Below are 19,048 nucleotides of genomic sequence, written 5' to 3'. Positions count from 1 at the left end.
AACACAATGAAAAAAAAGGTTCACAAGTGAACATTTTGGTGACGTAAAAGGATTGAAATTACTAATACAACTCCACTCTATACTATTCCCCTTTACATTGCCATTTTTGGGAAGTTGGAAAATGCATTAAGGATTTATGACAACAAAATTATCAAAAATGAGATTCTGTATTTTAAGATCAACATTTTGTTCCATATAAACAGTTTTGCTCTTAACTTTCGAGTCCTTATCACATATCTAAATATGCTAAACAACTATTATTTACAGTAATGTAGGAAATGAGTAGTATAAAAAACTGAAAATATAAAGAAATTGCAATGAGGGCAAAAATTAGTATAATAAACGGGAAAAAATGAGACATTAAACTATAAAGTGAATCGACACTCAATAACCTTAGTGAAAACCAGCACTTAAGAAAAATGAAAACATACACAATATGCAACAAATCTCTAGCTACTTTAATGTATATTATTGAGGGCTTTGGTGTCGCCCTCTTTGATCATAATATATTAAATAATTTGATCTAAATCTCTATAAGTTTTATCATTCGATAACGGAGCTGACCTTAGGCCAGCGCCAATGGACGGTTTTAGAGACTAAATGAGCAGATCTGGCTCGACTCAAAGGAAAAACATGATTTTGCTTAAGCATTAACTGGAAGTAGCTTTTAGTATCCCTCTGAAGAGTGGGCAACATTGTTATGTTATTTACATGGGGTTTTAAATCAATTATTGTGTAGGCACTACTTGATTTTAATTATTTAATTATACACAAGCGACTTTTTGGCATACTCAATTGTTTAGATTTTTGTGTCTAAAGTTCAGTATATCTCAAGTTCATTCCACATGTATGGAGCGTTTTCACCATTTCATCAGAATTCTTACTAAATTTTTTGTCAGATAGAAAGTTTTTATGCAGAATTTCACACGACGCCTCTACCATCTCATCACAGTTCGGACTTTAGATGAATTTTGTTCTATGTTCATATGAACTTACAGTAACCAAGAAATGCACAAACGATTTCAGGACATTGTATAAATAATTATTGCAGGGACAGCTTTGGGTTTCCTTAATAAATACAAAATACAGTGTTGCCATTTGCTTACCTATTACATCCAACAGTCAAACACTTTCTCTTCTCAATTCTTCAAATCCAGCAACACTGGCCTCTCTCCTTAACTTTTTCTCTTAACGTAACTGCACGGTAAAGCGAGATTGTCGACGGTTATCAAAATTACCTCTCTCCCTTACCATTAACGCAAAAACAATACTGACATCCGATGTCAAATTAGTACAATATATAAAACCTACCCTAAGCTCCTACTTATAATCACACACCTTTTTTACAGTCGCACTTTATACACTACCTACATATCAGTCGGGGTTGGCACACCCCTCAACTATTTTTGACTACACGAAGTCATTTTTAAAATATTGCGGTAATCGAAAATTTAACCATAGTACTGCCAAAGTGAGGGTTGAAATTGTTAGGAAAGGTACTGCTGTGGTTGTGGCCGAATTGTAAATCCAGCAGTAGGGACATTGGGAGCTGCCGCACACTTGACAGATGTCCAAGACGTATGTCGAAAGGGAATCTATTAAAGTTTCGTTAAAGCGCTCTGGAAAAAAAAGAAAAATCATGGTTTATTATTAAATTCTCTGTCTTGGATTCATATCTAGAGATTGTAATTATCGAATACAAATTTGGGATGATCGATAGATTATAACATAACTTCCTAAATTCACCAAGGTAAATTTACAATTCAATATTATATATATGTCTCTATTAAATTTGTACAAATGCGTATAAAAATTGGTGAATTTCAAATATGCCCTTTCGTTGATTGGAATTATTACAAAAATTCTTACCTGGCGCATAATAGTCGTACACTCGTGCTGATAGATACCGAGACATATTGGCCACTGGATACCATCGCTCTACAGTGAAGTTAACACACGTGTCTTCACTGTCCAACTGCAAGAAAATGTATTAATTAATTATAATTTTTTAATTAATTAATTATTGTGTTAATTGTTTTTGACATATAAATAGACATGATATATTAATTGGTTTTTTCCTCAACACTGACTTCAACTTTGACTAAAAAACAGATAAAAATAAGCGTTTCTTCTAGCTATAATATAATACTGTTCTGGTGGTTTATTCATCTGAAGATTTCACGTTTAATATCTAACAAAGTTACAAAAAATTTTCAATCATAATTAGCTGCAACTTTACTTACGAAATCGAAATAGAAGTAAACTTTTCTCTCTTCAAACTTGGCCCTTTGCAGATTGCGTACCCTCCTTGAAATCACATATGCGTCCAAATCCTGCTGCTGCACGATATATCCCGTGGGAACAGTTATGTCAAGTATGGCCATCCCGGACCGATGAGACTCGTTAAAGTTAGTCCACCTGCAAGCATCTTTTTAGCAAAAAAACTCAAACTCATATAATCTGAAATTCACCTTTGGCAGCTCACATAAGTAATATGCGATTGATTTCTGCCGTAGAAATACTGCTTGGTAACTAAATCAAAAGCTCGCGTCGGTGGCTGAGTCTGGAACTTTTCAATATCAACGTTGTACTGCACGTGCATCTGGAGGATCGCGTAACCAGTGCCTCTGGCATCTACTTTTACGGTACCTGCAATACAGGAACATAATGTATTCCTAAAAATATTGCAAAATTAAAATCTTTCACCCCAAGCGTTTGGAATCTCGATATGCTGCAACCTAGCTCTGTTCTTGTCGTTTACATAGAGCAGTTGACTTTTACCAGGAAGAGAAGTAGCTTCTACTTTAACTGAAAGACTGGAAATGTCTCTAATGCGCTGCGCCGATGTATATTCAATTAAAGCCTTCATAGCGTTGGCTGTGTCCGAGGTTGACGACCAACCACCATCTAGCAGTCGCTGTGTGTTCAACCATCTGCTCAAAACAACAGCTTTAGAGAATATTTTGGAGTTTGATCTGATAGAAAGATACCGAACAATGCTGTCCACCCATAGCTCCTGTTTCTCGACATATACCATCAAAGCGTAAGCAGTGGCCTCGATATTTTCGCTGTCGTATTCATATGGCAGACGAGGCAGTAGGAAGGGCCGTTGATTCTCCATTTTTGAAGGCGGTTGAGGTATACGCTGACGGGCGAAATAGACTAAACCACCCTCTTCGATGGCTCTAAATTGTTATTTAAACTTAAGTGTCTAATAAAGAACCTAAAACATACTTTCTGGATAAAGCCAAGAACGCCCTTTCAGCATTGGCAGCTTTGTTTTTCATAAGGGCGTAAGCCACTATGGCGACATCGAAAGCTTCGCCTTTGTCCTCTATAAGATCCATGTTCCTTTCCAACCAAGATATGGCCTTTCTAGTGGCAATGTTTACTTTGGAACTGAGACCACCTATGGCAATAAATGTTCAAGAAGCCGTATCAAAAGTGTTCAGGTTATATAATAATATATATTATATTTATAAGACTATTCTAAGTACTTTAAGTAAATTGATTCTATTTTCAATATTAAGGGCTACTAATTTTAGTACAAACATAACTGTTATTGGAACCAAGACACGCGAGGCTATCAAAAGATCTCATCGACTAAAATTAACAGCTTACTTGTCAAATCTTTGACGCTTTCCAATGTAATAAGCACGTGCGCCGTCAGTGTAATATTCCTCTGAGCGATATGATCTCTGCCGTCGAAGTTTAGTGAAGCATTATATTTTCGATCTGGTATCCACGTGGTTTCGTAAAATGAACCCTCTTCGGTTTGGTGTCTCAACACCCACTCGACGGCTCTGGATATGACCACTGGATCGATGTAAATGTAGTTCTCCCATTCGTAAAAACTGGCTTCTTGTAGAATGCGTGCACAGTAAGCAGTTAGCCAAACGGAGGAGGCAGAATTATTCCTGGAAGAAAAAATAACGTGGATAAAACACATTGCGAACATTGCTTTTATGTATGAAAATCGCAAGAGAAAATGTTAAATAGATCGTTTCATGGGATCTTTCTTCTATTTCAGCTTTCCTCTTTACCTAAAATAATTGGTATCTACACTACGGCTTACCAGTCACTTCTGAAAGTTGAAAAACTACCATCTGGTTGCAAAAAGCTCAATTGCCTCTGATATCCCACGTTCATGTAGTGAAAGGCCAGTTTTTGCAATGTTTTATTTTTCTGTTGCGTGTAGCGCATATAAAGCAACGTGTACATATTGGCGGCGAAGGAAAACATGTTCTGCTCAGCCGAATCCATAGGTAAATGAAGGAGCGACGTGGCATTCACGGGCATGGTGGGAAATATTGGTCCAACCACATCGCCCACTATAGAAATACTGGCTTTGTTCGAGCCATAAACGTAGTACCTTTAAAGATGTTTAGGTCAGATTAACAATTTGAAGATTTAAAAAAGTTCAATTACCGATCGTATTCGTAAGGAATAATGGGAGTTTCCGTAATGTTCACGTGCATATACTGGAAGGTATACGCGCGATTGCTCAAATCTAACAGCACAGATTGGTGCCTGTGCTGCGGTAGCCCGTCGGGTTCTACGTGCAACTTTCTCGTTACCTCGTCCTTACCGATGAGAGTAGAAGCATAGATTGTAACGTAAATATCTCCTAGCCTTGTAGGCACAATGGGCACGTACACTTGTGAGGCATCTTGTGCTTTAATGAAAATAAAGAACTGCGAAATTAAGGTTTTGTTAAGATAATGACGTAGCTAATATTATGAAGAAACTTACCTGGTGCTCTCCAAAGGATGTTCTAGGGTTGTAGGCCCTTACTACCCCGTTCTCCTCCACGTGGACGAACTTATAATCTTGAGAGCCTTTCAGCACCACTGTGGCCTCCATGTTGTCTTCCATATAATTGAAAACTGTTACCCTAATACCTACTTGTTCACCTGAAATTTACAAAAATAATTAGGTATTGGAACAAAAATTAATCAGCATTTATGTGTACCCTGCATGCATATTGTGGGCATTTCCACATTAATAAAGAACGGCAGAACTCCCACGTATTCTATGGCTTTGTTAAGCATGCCGAAGCCGAGGGTGTGGCTCATGGAAAAAGCGGATACCATCCAATGAGCGGGCCTAGAAAATCATATGTTTGGTTATGGTTAAACCAAATGATTGAAGTACCTTGCAGGAACGTTAATGTTGATTATGGATCTCCCATGAGGACCGATGTTGACATCCTCCCAAACCCAAACATTGTCATATTGGCGCTGCACTCTGTTAAAACGGAACTTCCTGAACAAAGCTAGTTCAGTATTGTTTTCGTAGTTGCCTGAAAATTTTCAATAGCCAAAATTGTATTTAAAGGTTTTTAGCCGCTTACAGCCAGCTTCGTCAGTTCCATCTTCGCAATCGTTGTAGTAGTCACATCGCTTGTCCAGGCGGTAGCATCGTCCATTGAGACACTCTCCCATGCCTTTCAAACGCATTACGATTATAGACTTATGATCAACTGAATTTTACAGATAGAGTTTTACGTTGTTGCCAAATATTTATATTTTAACAATGTCAAATATAACTCTTTCAAAATTGTATTCAATTCTTCATGATTGAAGCTGCGGATGAGAATTATAAAAAATGCAGTTTGCAAATAGAAATAAGCAGTTTGCGAGATATTGCAAGCGTTCAATAGATTTGCCCCATAGTGTATAAACAATATTATATCCTTACCTTCTTGTGAATTGCAAAAATTGGGCTTTCTAGTAAGTTCAAAATCGCTAAACACCACTAAGCCTGCAAATTCAAAAGTTCGATTCGCGTCTATTCCAAAAGTACTAGAAGGGAAATAGATCAATTCGTCAGGGTATCCATCATGAGACATCCAGGCGTGCATCAAACTTCCGTTCATATGATCGTCAAAAGTCATCATTTTGGTGATTACTTTGGCGTAAGTCAGCTCATTACCGGCTTGCATGGTGTAAAAGGCTCGATCGACGCCGGAAAGGCCTACATAAGAGCCGGGCTCTCCGTATATTACTACTTCCACTTTATGACCAGTACTAAAAATGGTCATTAATGAAAATTTTATATTTAGCCCAGTAAATATACATCGTGCATGGACATAACATTAACCTACCGCGCTTTCTTATTGTTGATCACCACCTTGAACTTGTTACGACTGATGCCGTTCACAGGGAAAGTTAAACTGTCCACTGTTAAATCACCATATCGCCCTACATGCCACACAACAATGGTGGCAGATGGTGCCATTTCTGCGCTCAAAACGATCGGCATCGTGCTGACAAAATCATCCATATCCTGATCGCCCGTCACCAACACTATTCCCTTGGCTATGATCAGGTAGTTGACCTTTTCGATGTAATAATTCGATCTGATGTGGAATATCATATGTTCACCCACCTGAAAATAATTTTGAAAACATGACAAAAACAAAAGCTTTAAAAACCGTATTATAATAAGTCAACGACAAATTAATTAGAACAATATTGAGTAGAAAACTGTTAACATCGACTGAATTTCTGTTTAAAATGACAATTGAAATTCTTTTTCAATTTTAAAATCGCAATAACGTTGCAAAGTTCGAGATTTTAGGACTAAAAAAACCATTTAAATTCTCAAATTAACCTGATGAACTAACCTGCGGTGTTGTGGTGCTGGTGGTGACTTTGATATGCTGATCATTATTACTGTAATGCGCCACCATGAGTAGCTCAGCAGTCGCGTGCTGATTGGTGTAATCATCGCGAAACGTGGCGTGAATTCTCAGATTTGACAGTAGACTTAGTTCATCAAAAGCCTTAGGCCCGAATATTCCTGTAATCACCAGTGTTACTCACCTTTACTATATAAATAATTCATTAGAAAAACAATACACCAGTTATAAATTGTGAATCAGAAAATCCAATTTATAAAAAAGAAATGTTTATTCCCAATGAAGTCTAAGTTACAACTGACTATTTTATGAAGCAATACGAATGAGGTAAACACTATCAAGGATAAAAATGCGGGTTCCCAGGGAAATGCAAGTTAGCAGTTTTATGGGAACTGCTGCTTTGAGGCGAATCTTGAAATTAAAATGTGGAATGCGATTGCGTTGCATTTACCTGCGAATGTAACTCACCCAACTCTCTTTTCAAATCCAAGTGATATTGCCATACTCCTTGTTGATCCTCCATCCTCCACAGACGTCTTGGAGGAATGTCTAATCTTCCACCTCCCCTTTTTTCTACACTTGCAGAAACTTCCATGTAACTAGAGCGCAGGCTTTCCTGCGATAATGGAGAGCCGTCATAAAAAGATGTGACTAAGTACGCAGATACGGGCATCCCTGGTTTGAAGACTTGAGGAGAGCCGCCCATAAACTGCAGCTTTACCTGTTGTTCATCGCGTTTAATTATGCTGAGAAGCTTTGCAAATAAAGTTAATTTACCGAGGAATTAAACACCCTTGCGGTGGAATAACCTTCAATAACCTCGTCCAGAAACCGATCACCGACAGTAGCGGTAATAAGCACTTCCATTCCATCCAAATTTTGTACACTCTCCAATAAATCGCTGATGGGGAATTTAAACTCATAGGTGCCATAAAACTATTGTTAAACTTAACATAAAAGAAAAAATGCTAAGCTGCAAGACTCACAAACTTGAGGCTAGGAATAGTCTCCCAGTAGTCATTGCGCGGCATCCAGGATGGAAACTCCTCGTCGAATCTGTAGTATTTTTCGACCAGAGGTTTGTCGTAAGGATCGTAATTATCATAGTAGTTATCGTAAGGATTGTTGCGGATAAAGTTGTCTTGATATGGATCTCTTTGCGGATCATATTGACCTCCGTAGTTTTGTCTAAAACGTCGAAGTTGCAAGTGACAAAATCGAAAAATTTTTAATAAATATATCCATTTTATGTAGGATCGGCAATCAAACGGTGAGTACAGAATCCATAAGATTATTTTATAAAAAATAAAACAAACCTTCTATAGAGATCATCGTTTATCGGCCCATGATACGCTCCCTCAGGCTTCCAAAAATCGTTATGACCATAAGGATTGTAAAGATTGCTCTCGATGGGCCTCGGCCTATTCTTTTTGAGTTTCTTGTTTATATCTATGGGCTTTACTGGCCTAAGCGAGGCTTTCAACGTCAAATTGCCGCGCACCGGAGCTCCGTTGGTGTAGTTTGCCATAATAATGCCGCTTATGTAAGGTTCAGTGTTGAGAAAGAAGGCTGGCATCGTGACATTGACCTAAGAAATGATAAATTCGCCATTTAGTGTAAAAGAATAGAGTAAAAAACTTTAATGCAATTCTGGTTACATTTAACATCTATATCTATAATTTTTACAACTTTTTTTTAACCTCAAATCGTGTTTGATAGTACTCCTCCACCAAAAAGGTAGACTCCTCAATTTGTCCTTGCGCTTCCACTCTGATGCGCCACTCTCCGAAGACTGGTTGATCCGAAAGCTGGTAATTCAAACTGACTGTACCTAAATTGGACTGTCTTGAGAGCCATCTGCAAAAGAAAAAATCATTTACTTTGATTTGTCAGGACTTTGGAAGCTCAACAAACCTTTTCACAATATGTCCATTTGGGTCTTTGACGTACACATCTACAGCATCACTAAATGCCTTTAGCTCGGTATTTATGGGTATCGTTCGAAAACGAACTACAAAAAAGGAAGATTAAAAAAATGGAGATGTACACAAACAGTTCTAACCAATCTCTCCTTGCTTATATACAGGTTTGTCCAACTGGATAAAATTTGTCATCGATCTTTCCGAGAAAGTCAGCTTAGTTTCATTGGAAAATGCAGCTCCTCCTAATATATCTTCATATAAACCTTCAACCCTTAACTTATACTCTCCTGCAGCACTAGTTGTAGGCACCTAAAATGCACTCTAATAAAACAAAATTATAACCAAAAAAAAAACCTTCTATACCCTCATCAATAGAGTTTCCAAAATACCCTCCTTGACCGGCTTATAATCGCTGGACATTTCCACCCCGTTTCGGGAAATCGACGCCCTGACGATCAGGGGCTGCTTTTCCTTCAAAACCGTGACAGACACTCTGTACAACTGGCCTGGACGCACCATTTTTGAAGCCACGACAAAGTAAGTTCTAAGGGAAATCTTATTAGAAATAATGGAGGCTAAACAGAGAAATTTTATTACGCTTCTTTAATAATGGCGGCGTGTTCCACTCTGCTGCCGCTACCACCGTAGACAAGGGGATTACGGTAGGGGGTGTAGTCGTAGACGCCGTGTTGGTTAGCGAATGGATCTCCATCAAACTAAGAGAAAATAAACAAAACAATCCTGTATAGTAAAATTATTGCATGAAAAAGAAAAGGATTACGTGAATTTTAATATTTACCTGACTATTTCTATCTCGATTTCTATATGGATCTTGCCCATATCTGTCTCGGTCTCTGTTATATGGGTCTGTCGAATCCAAAGAGTTAGTAGGTTGAATGGTGCCGTACTGGTCTTGGCCTGGTTGGTTACTATATTGAGATGGTGGTTTATATGGGTCGTTGGGACTTCCTGAGGGGTTGTATCTATAGGAAAAAATTAACACCTTAAAGAGAAGTCTGGAGTCGGAGGTTTTCTATTTGAGTTTCAATTTGCCTAAGAAATCGGAATGAGACGTGTTCAAAACCAAAGTTAAAATTCTCGAAAACAGGCATTGTTTGGCTTTTTTGTAATTTGTAAACATTCTTTTATTAATTCACGAACCTGTTGTATGGATCGTTGTATTGGTTCACATCTTGTGCATCTACAAGGCAGGAAAGACATACAAAAATTGCCCATATGGCAGGTCTTTTTCGCTTCATACCAAAACTAGCACCTGAAAACAAACACAATGTTAAAAATTCTCAACGACCATGATATAAAAGGCCCTAATAAAATCACTTTTAGGCATATTTCTCCACTAAATTCCAATTCCGAACCCTCAGAAATAATATCCCAATCGTCATTATCAGGGATTTATGTCCCTATTGAAAATAAGTGCCCGTGTTTATCTCCATCTGTTACACACATTTACCCTCCTTAAGGACAGGGGCAGTTGGAAGTTCTTTTCCTCAATTCGCACAGATTTATGAAGTGTGTTACATCACAGGAACTTTCGAGGGTTGAAGCTTCATCACTTAAAGAGGACGCGTGGCTATAGCACCATTTAACTTTAGGCTATTTGTTTATATTGTCGATCCTCAGGTGGAATGTTTGTTTTACTTAGGCATTATTCATCAGGGAAATAAGCAACACAAATTTAAATTAACGGAGTTTTACAAACACAGACAGATAAATCCAAATCTGAATTTGATGATATGATTTATTTAACACCCAACGTAAATCTCCGGTTTGGTACCCAACTGACACATATTAGGCCATTAAAGATAAAACGGTTAAAATTGCTTCGGAGTTGTAATAAAAGAAAGGTCAAATGTTAAGAGGAAATGTAGAAGTGTGGCGGCATTATTGATATTAAACGGGAAAAGTAACGAAAAGTCAGTCGGTCATGGATCGATTTCAATGGTAACAGGTTCGCGAGGGTAAAATTATCGACTATAGCTGCACGAAACTGAAGGGTCATTATTGTTTACTTCTCCATTATTAGTAACTTTATGCTCTAGATCAATTAATTTTTTTGTTGGCGCAATTGCTCCTCGTCGCAACTTTCCCTGCTTTAAGACTGAAAAAAAGAGTGGTACAGCGAGACGCTATTCGCCACGCTTGGGAATATAATAAGAACGTCTCGGTTTCAAAAATAAATCGCTCATTAAACGACAATTAAGAGCAAAGCCGACACAATTGGGTCCAGTTACAAAAACAACACGACAGTTGCTTTCAAAGACGCTAATTGCACTAAGCCCCTTCAACTCGAGAAAAATTGTATTTCATACTACTCCAAAAAAATTTTCCTGAGGCATGTCAGTTCCAACTTGTTCACTTTAACATATCTCAAAATCCATCTCTGTGCAGCTTTCATCGATCAAATGTTTTCGAAACTCGATTCTTTAACAATCTAATAACTAAAAAATGCATATAGGAAGACGTTGTAGCCAAGAACAGATGCACGATGTTTATGTCATCCGCAATGGAAACAGTGATGTGAGAAACAGATGATGAAACAGCTACTAGCGTTTTTTATGAAAAGTAATATAAACAAGCTTGACGGTATTTTCAAACTTTAAACTTGATTCAAATCGTCATTCCCCGTGCATTTTCCGCACCCCCTCGCTGACTGGTTAATTAGATCTGACTAAAACAGGGGGCGGCCCCGCAGAAAAGGGACCGCAGGCTTCATAAATCACATTGGGGGGTACAAATAATCGGGATTACTCCCGCAGGAGGCAAGCTGCGGATGTTGCTAGATTATTTCAAAGCTGAAAGGTCCTTTAAAAGAGAAAAATTGTTTGAAACCAATCTCAGTTTAATTGGCGCATTTCAGAATGTTTGGTTCGTTAATCAATTTGTTAAATGTGATTTAGAAAAATCTTACTATCGATTTTGGGGTCAGGTTTACGGGCTGTGTTATGATTGTGAAAGGAAGTAATTATTTTGGTATTGTAGATGTTGGGTAATAGCTGGTTCGTAGGACTGAATTGATCAAGTAGAAGCTTCATATTAAAGCCATGGCTGTTAAGTATTTTTTGGCGCATCGAAAATAATGCGAAATGAGAAGTTAAATAAAACAACAAAAAAATGAGGAAATTTACATTTTTATGAAATGGGGGCATCAATAGAGAATGTTGAGTTTTCACCGATTATTGGTTAATCTCTTTATTATTTATATATATCTATAAACCCGTCGCACACAAAACTTCTTTATATCCATGAAAATTCAAGTGATCAATTCGATATAGCAAATGCAACAAAACTAATTCTGTCTCAACTCAGACACTTCATAAAAACAACAAGTCAATTTTTCACTAGTTGGCAGCATTTTTGGTAGATTTTCCAACCAGAATAAAAGATTCCGGCTTTGTCGTATAGTCTTTTCTGTTAAATTAATTTAAATAAAGAGTAAAAAACCGGCAAGAACCAGGATAATCAACAACATATTTCCAGAGCGAAATATTTATAACATTATTGCGGGTCTTGTATATCAAGATAAAAGTTTTTTAGTTTGATAAGTGGTCAGAGGGGCGTTTTTATATCGAACTACCCTCAATTTAAAGTCAATTTGATTCTCTGAAATAAATTTTAGACTTGAACAAAGAAATTTTATAATTTTAAAACTTTCAGATGGTTTGGATTATATTAAGTGACGCTATTACCAGGCTTGAGGCACCAAGGACTTATATTTTTGGGTACTGTTGAATTTAAAAAATCGATTTTATTCTAACTTGAAACGTAGAAAGAACAAAACCATGCTATACATATTTCATAAGCTGCATAACGACTCATATATCAACGTTCAAACTTCATTTAAAGTAGTCAAAGACACGACAAGAACTAATAGACTATCATTTTCTAAGACAATTACATTTGTATTGTTTTCGTGAATTAAACCTTTTAAAATAAAAAGATCGATCAATAGGTGACTATTAACGAACTTTATGGTCATTAAATTGGATGATTGATCCTCAATCAAGTGGACGATAAGGATTAGCAGAGCGTTTGCACTTATTTTCAGGAGAGGAAAGTTAAAAATAAGCAACTGGTCAACAGCCTGCTATTTTACCATACAGTCTGGATAGCGTCTGGGAAATATAAAATTCTCGGTATTTTTAGAGAGTGCTAAGAGGAAGAATCTTTAAATATACATAAAGATGTTTTGTTAGTTATGTTAAGAAGTGGGCAAGCACTTAAGAATTAGTTGGGGAATAAAGAGGCACTTAATAAGGAAAAGGACAATATCGGTGCCGTTTTGGTAAACTCAGCCAGGTCGATAGTTATATGGAATCTTTCTCCAGGTATGAGAAGGTCCTTCACAATTTTTTCGGTAGGATTCACCACCACATTTGGAGACTCCTCTTGAGTCTGATATCGAAATCAATTGAATTTCCGACATTTGTAACTGTGCGGTTTTCTTTTCTAAAATCATTCATTTGCTAAGTGGTTACATTAGTGCCTATACAGCTATTAAAGTAAATTTATTAAATGCTTCATTCCTTATAATTAATATTTAGCGTTTTTTTTTTAAATTAACTAACCCAAATATCTTTACCTTTAAACATAGAAAAATAATGGTTTTGACAAACTTAATAAAGATTCTGACCTAATAGTATTAATTTCTTCAACTCCTCAATCTTTCGGTGTGGAAGTGGAATATATCACCTTCAATTTACTTCTACAACTTCCATTGACATTTTCCACCTCCAACAGCCTTAACATTGCGTGAACCTTCCCAGAAAAGTGTTTTTTATATCGCCTAGCGATTCCAAACCCAATTAACCTAATGTATGTTTTGAAAGCGAGTCAGTATGGTATACATTTCGTTTACTTTACACACACAAATTAATAGTTTAAACGGTAGTGCATGGAACCCGAGAGATCCAGTTACCAAACAATTGAATTCCAACAGTAGCGTATTAAGTGTAATTTTATATGGGTCCAAGCAGAAGAAATCTTTAAACACAAGGGGAAGTGTTTTTTAAGGGTTTTTGTGGCGAGCCCCTCTTCTTACGATATTCCTTCTATAGGGATTCTATTGTCTCAAGTATTGTATAATAAACCACAAAGAAGCCTATAATGCAACGATGGGTATAAATTATCAGAAAGATATAAAATACCACATTCGAATGTCAACACAAATTTTAGGCACCTGCATGGTTAACGGCATTAATTTTGTAGGCCTCGGAAGTCTCTCCTCAGGCCTATAACGTTCTTAAGAGAAATAGCTCAAATTGCTTCTTAATTGGCAGGCACGAATGGAATGATTTCTTACCTTTGTTGTTTAAAACAATACTAGAGCTTTGTTCACACGGCAGTCAAGTCTTAACAGGGAATAAATGCAGGATGCATAATATGCAATGAACAAAGGAGGCACCGGAAATAGGCATTTACTTCGGCGGGCCAAAATAATAAATTGATCCGATTATTTTGCGTTTGTGGTTCCTGTCTGCACGACGGGTCACACCTTGGTTCGTTTGTTAACGCCAACAAGAAAGCCTCATTGATTGCAAAAAAAATCATTAATATACAAAGATCGTTAAATTCGATTCGTACTGGTTTTCTGAGTCATGCCGTTACAGTTATACATTATTCGAAACCCATCTGCATTCCAGACTCAAGACTAAAATTAGGCAGCAAACAAATGAACTTCCCTAAAACGTTTTACAGCCTGGTCCAAACAAAATCACAGAAACATGGAAATGAGGGGTGAGATTAACGGTAACACCGGCTTCCGGTGTCTCCTTTCCTCTATAGGATTAAACAAGGGCACGTGCGAGGAAAAATTCAACATGAAAAATACTGGAGCAGAGCAACTTATATTACAAACAGAGCGTAATTTAATGCCCTTTTCAGGTACCGGTAGGGCTATTTTCGGCGGCTCTTGTCCTATTATCCCGATCGGGCAGCTGTTCGCTTTTTATTTGTCCACCCCTGTATTCAGTTTTGGCTCGTGCCAGCAATGGGGAATTTCTAATAAGTTACGGGGGTGTGCGAATGTACCCTCTGCGCCTTAAAACGCATAAAATGAGTTCGTGGTGTTTGCGAGGGAGAGGTTTTGTTGATTTTCAACTTTTTAGAGAGTAAATTTAGTGGTTCATGAAGAGGTTACAACTGCAACTATCTTGAAGTAACGAGAAACTTACTTTAAAACTCTTGAAACTCGCATGATATGGACCAGTTTGGACCGTTGAAATGATTCATTTGGGCTTGTTATACAGCCCCTCGATATACATGCTACTAGGGTATGTGTTATTAAGTAACATTACGCATGTTGATAAGTTTAAATATTAATTCTTCTTCAATATTTCTCATTTAAATCAACATTGATTGAAATATTTTAACATTAACAATGAACTTGAAACAAATTGACAAATAAATATGAACAAAATGGCCGAACGTCAAATATTGAAATAATGTCCTAAATTGTTTTATTAATTTCTCCTGTCTTCTACATCGATCACATGACTGCTACAACCAAAAACAAGCGACATTGTCACGTGACTTTTGTCAAGCTAAATTCAAAATTCGTAAGTACAGTGATACCAAGTCCTTGGTTTAATTCAATTTTGATTTAAATTCGTTTTTAGTGGTTTTCGGAGTTTTGAAATTCTATTCTTAGTGAAAAATGTGAATTCATATTGTGCAGGATACGATGAAATTCGTTCGATTTTCAACAGATTTTTGGAGATTCCATAATCTATCAGATGGTTATAGGACCTTCATCAAAAGAAATTAACGAAATGAAACGCGACTTTACAGTTCCACAAAACTTAATATTTTTTATTTAAAAATGTACTAAAAATGTAAACAATATTCTTGAGAAAATGGTAGATGAACTCAAACTCCGATTGTCACGATAGAATCCAATCAATTAAATTCTTACACAATTTATAAATTATATAAAAACATAGGCTTTATTAATTCTTGCTGAAATAGTGAATCCACTCTATAGGCTTAAGTGAAATATCTTCCATAAAATTTAACAACAACAACATAAAAATACAACAGTAGCAGAAGCGATAAATGAAAACAGATATAGTATGATTTCAGTTTTCAAAGGTCAGTAAGTATAACCATTCCTTTTAATATTTATATTTGCAATTTAAACGTCTGTGTTTATGTTTAATTAAACAAAATTCCTTATATTAATTAATAAAATGAACTGGAAAATTAAGCTCGTACTTAAGGATGATTTTCAACAAATGTTTCTGCATTTTACGCCTAAACATACATAGAAACCAGAACTCGAACATTTTAAAGGGAAAAGAAATATTTATTGTTTGTTATTTTACAGGCAACCCGGTGGGAAGCCAAGCATTTTAATTTACTTCCAGCGTATTTCTGGAAATCTACATACAAACATCCAAGGGGAAACAGAGATTGAACAGATCTCTAGAAACGGTTGAGCCAGAATCTCTTAATCTGACAAGAACTGCATTAAAGTGCAGTCCATCATTATTAAGAGCTAATTTATTAATTAACTGCTAACTTTACTTGAAGGATAATACCCATGAAAACCAGTAATGCATCTTATCGCTCTGCACCTGCACCATACTGCTTCTGTGCATCTATCACCAATGCGCCGCATCTTTCTGCACCAAAATCCATAAATTCATCACGATCGGTTAATACAACTGAAGCAAATATTTTGGTTGTTGAACCATAGTTGAATAATGTAACATTTACAACTGTAATGCACTTTAACTGTCACAAGAAACAACACATACCCATCGGCTACACTACTGGTAATTGACCTCAATAATAACGGGCAAACACAATGTAACTCATTTCATGAAAGCCAATCTTCAATATAGAAATTTCAATACGAAGAAGAGTGATGATGGATTATTCAACATTTACCTGGTACTATTTTTGAACAACCGACAAGAAGAAATGTGGGCCAGAAGTCGCTATAATTAGTAACGTCAGAGTAGTTTGTAAAGAACGCCAGTAATTCGGTCTTCTGGGCGATTATCCCAGTTTATGCTTCATAATTTCAATTCACCTAAGCTAATTGAGATGCAACAGCCTATTAAATTCTACATGTTTATTGGAGATAAGAATAGGAGTGAAAACAGCACAAAAATTGCTTAAAATAACTTGTCAGCAGCTATAATATGGGGAGACATGACTGCATGAAATCCTTGAAATAAGACTTGAGAACGAACTATTTTGAGATTAAAAAAAATTATTTATATTATTAGTCGTGTAAAAACAACATAATTGCAATGGCAATTATTAATAATAGAACGCATATTTCTCTACAAACGGTTGTTAAATTTATTGTTACTGGATTTGCACACATTTACGGTTTGTTTTTACTAAAATGAAAATAGCTCAAACACGCACAACGGGCTGTATATTTGTTATTGTTATTGATAGTAGTAGCGAAATTGGGGCGGAAGCTCTATACTTTCAGCTATATAGATGTCGGTATAGATCTAAAAAAATTGGAGCAAAAGAAGCAAATAAATCATATGCATCAATAGGGATCGGCGTTGAGTTAAATCGATTTATGTTTTTGTTGGCGCGCTGAAGAGACAATCCGAATACTGTGCTGGATTCGTTTCGGGATCCAATAAATAATTTTTAAGTTCAGTCAATCAATGGAATCGGAAAAATTTGGAGAATTACAAAAACGAGGGTAAAATGTAAGAGGGTGTACTGGGAGGTTAGGGGTTATTAAGTGTACTGGAAATTCCCCAAGGAATTTCAAGGACTATTCTGCACCTACACAAATTGGGGTAGAATAAGGGAGCCCAAGAAGGAAGAAGCCGACCATGGAAAAAATAAGTACTCAACTATTGATAGGCTGGTTGGTAGAAGTTTATTACATAAATCCAGATTATCAAAAATAACAAGAGAAACAACTTACAGTTCAAATTTGAAACAAATATGTCTGACAAAATATAAGAGAAATAGGAGAAACAATAGTAAAAATTGAGCAAGTAAAAAAAACCATAATGTTTAACACCCTATGACCAATTAAGAAATTAAGCATTTGCAGGCTAATTCTTATATTTTTATGAAGATTCTGATGATCACTCTTGCATAACGTTTTGATACTATTTGAATATATTTGAATATATTGAATAAGTACAATCATATGAGCGTACTTTACATGGCTGTCAGTATTTTTTTGGATACCCTATATATTTTGATATCTACCTCAGAGGGTAACAACACAAGAAGGAATACCTACTCTATAAGGAACAGGTAATTTTTGTTGAGACCTACTAAGGCATATTACACTCAGATCTTGCAAAACTGTATAAAGATGAAGGTACAAAAAGGTACCAAAATGGGAATCAACTTGTGCTTAAGTACTATTGGACCTGTTGCAGTTGTACTCAACTGTATATTGCATTATACCCAAATTTTAAGTTCAAACTCATGTCACCACTAAAAATTAAGGTTAAAATCTGACAAATCCATGTTGTTATAAGAAAAAGCCCTACATATCAATCAAAAAAGATAATAGATATATTGGGTTCTACACAGTACCACAAATATATTTAAATGTTTATGTGTCAAAATTTTCAGTTTAACTACAGATAGAGTTTAAAATGAGGTGGAGAATGAGGTTCAAAATATCTAACATAACTAGGCTTTAGCTTTAGGTATTTAAAGTCAAAGAGAGCCACTTCCTAGTGCTGTAATTAAACAATCTCTATGACAATTAATTGTTTATGACCAGTTCCTAGATGTATTTTAAACTCTTTCTTTTCTACTGTTTTGAATCTAATACCAAATTGGTACAGTTAATTACATCGTCAAGGCAAATTAAAAGGTCATTATTAGGGTTACTACCGAATAGACAGGTGAAATCACATTAGGTAAAAATCACCGGAATTAAAGGGAATTAAACCAAAACCAAGCCGAAAACGATAAACCATGATGGACCCATGCCCGACTATCGATGGTCGACGCCCAACACGTCAACGGTCACCGCTTACCTGTGGACGGTTTTGTTGGTATTCAAATCTCCACACCGTAATTAAAGGGCCGATTTCACCTGAACTGGATTCAAACACATCGAATTCGCGCTTATTTCGATATCACCTGAACTCTTATCAGTTTATTTACGCACTTCTCCGCCAATACATTGCAGTATTCTAATATTCGGAAGGTTAGGATCAATGTGAAGTCTAACTTCAGCCGCAAATTGTTTATACCTCGATTGACACATGCAAACTGCGGAAAAAAAGCGGAGTTTTGGCAACCCCGGACGGAATGCGGCGTCGTTGCGATGTTGTCAAGATAAGAAGCTTTGACTTTAAGGATTTCGTGGGGATTTTAATTTTTTTTACTTTAATTATATATATATAAAGGCAATTAAAGTTTATTTTTAAAGTGCTGATGATGTTCATAATTCAATACTTTCTTTGAAGAATTAATTTCTGGCGAAGGCAGTATTTTTGTTCATAGATAGCTT

The 19,048-nt window shown here is 36.3% G+C and overlaps 1 protein-coding gene across 1 annotated transcript; it reads right to left on the bottom strand.

Annotated features, from left to right (window-relative positions):
* Window positions 1–148: 148 nt before the first annotated feature.
* Mcr (macroglobulin complement-related) lies at window positions 149–18,821 on the bottom strand. Its single transcript, XM_066407014.1, has 29 exons — window positions 18,570–18,821; window positions 9,727–9,838; window positions 9,365–9,548; window positions 9,163–9,281; window positions 8,929–9,109; window positions 8,706–8,874; window positions 8,558–8,654; window positions 8,344–8,500; window positions 7,960–8,231; window positions 7,630–7,831; window positions 7,421–7,579; window positions 7,112–7,364; window positions 6,629–6,804; window positions 6,107–6,390; window positions 5,701–6,029; window positions 5,354–5,446; window positions 5,155–5,302; window positions 4,973–5,106; window positions 4,753–4,913; window positions 4,429–4,694; window positions 4,076–4,372; window positions 3,622–3,917; window positions 3,235–3,409; window positions 2,991–3,185; window positions 2,707–2,933; window positions 2,472–2,649; window positions 2,244–2,418; window positions 1,870–1,975; window positions 149–1,619 (listed from the first exon to the last, which is right to left on the bottom strand). The coding sequence occupies exons 2-29, from the start codon at window positions 9,822–9,824 to the stop codon at window positions 1,411–1,413; spliced, it is 5,340 nt and encodes a 1,779-aa protein (XP_066263111.1). The 5' UTR covers window positions 9,825–9,838; window positions 18,570–18,821; the 3' UTR covers window positions 149–1,410.
* Window positions 18,822–19,048: the final 227 nt, after the last annotated feature.

The sequence above is a fragment of the Euwallacea similis genome, chromosome 3 (genome assembly GCF_039881205.1).
Source record: "Euwallacea similis isolate ESF13 chromosome 3, ESF131.1, whole genome shotgun sequence".
In the NCBI taxonomy this organism is placed as follows: domain Eukaryota; kingdom Metazoa; phylum Arthropoda; class Insecta; order Coleoptera; family Curculionidae; genus Euwallacea; species Euwallacea similis.
Note: the sequence above shows the minus strand (reverse complement) of the source record. Positions and strands in the feature narration are given on the sequence as shown.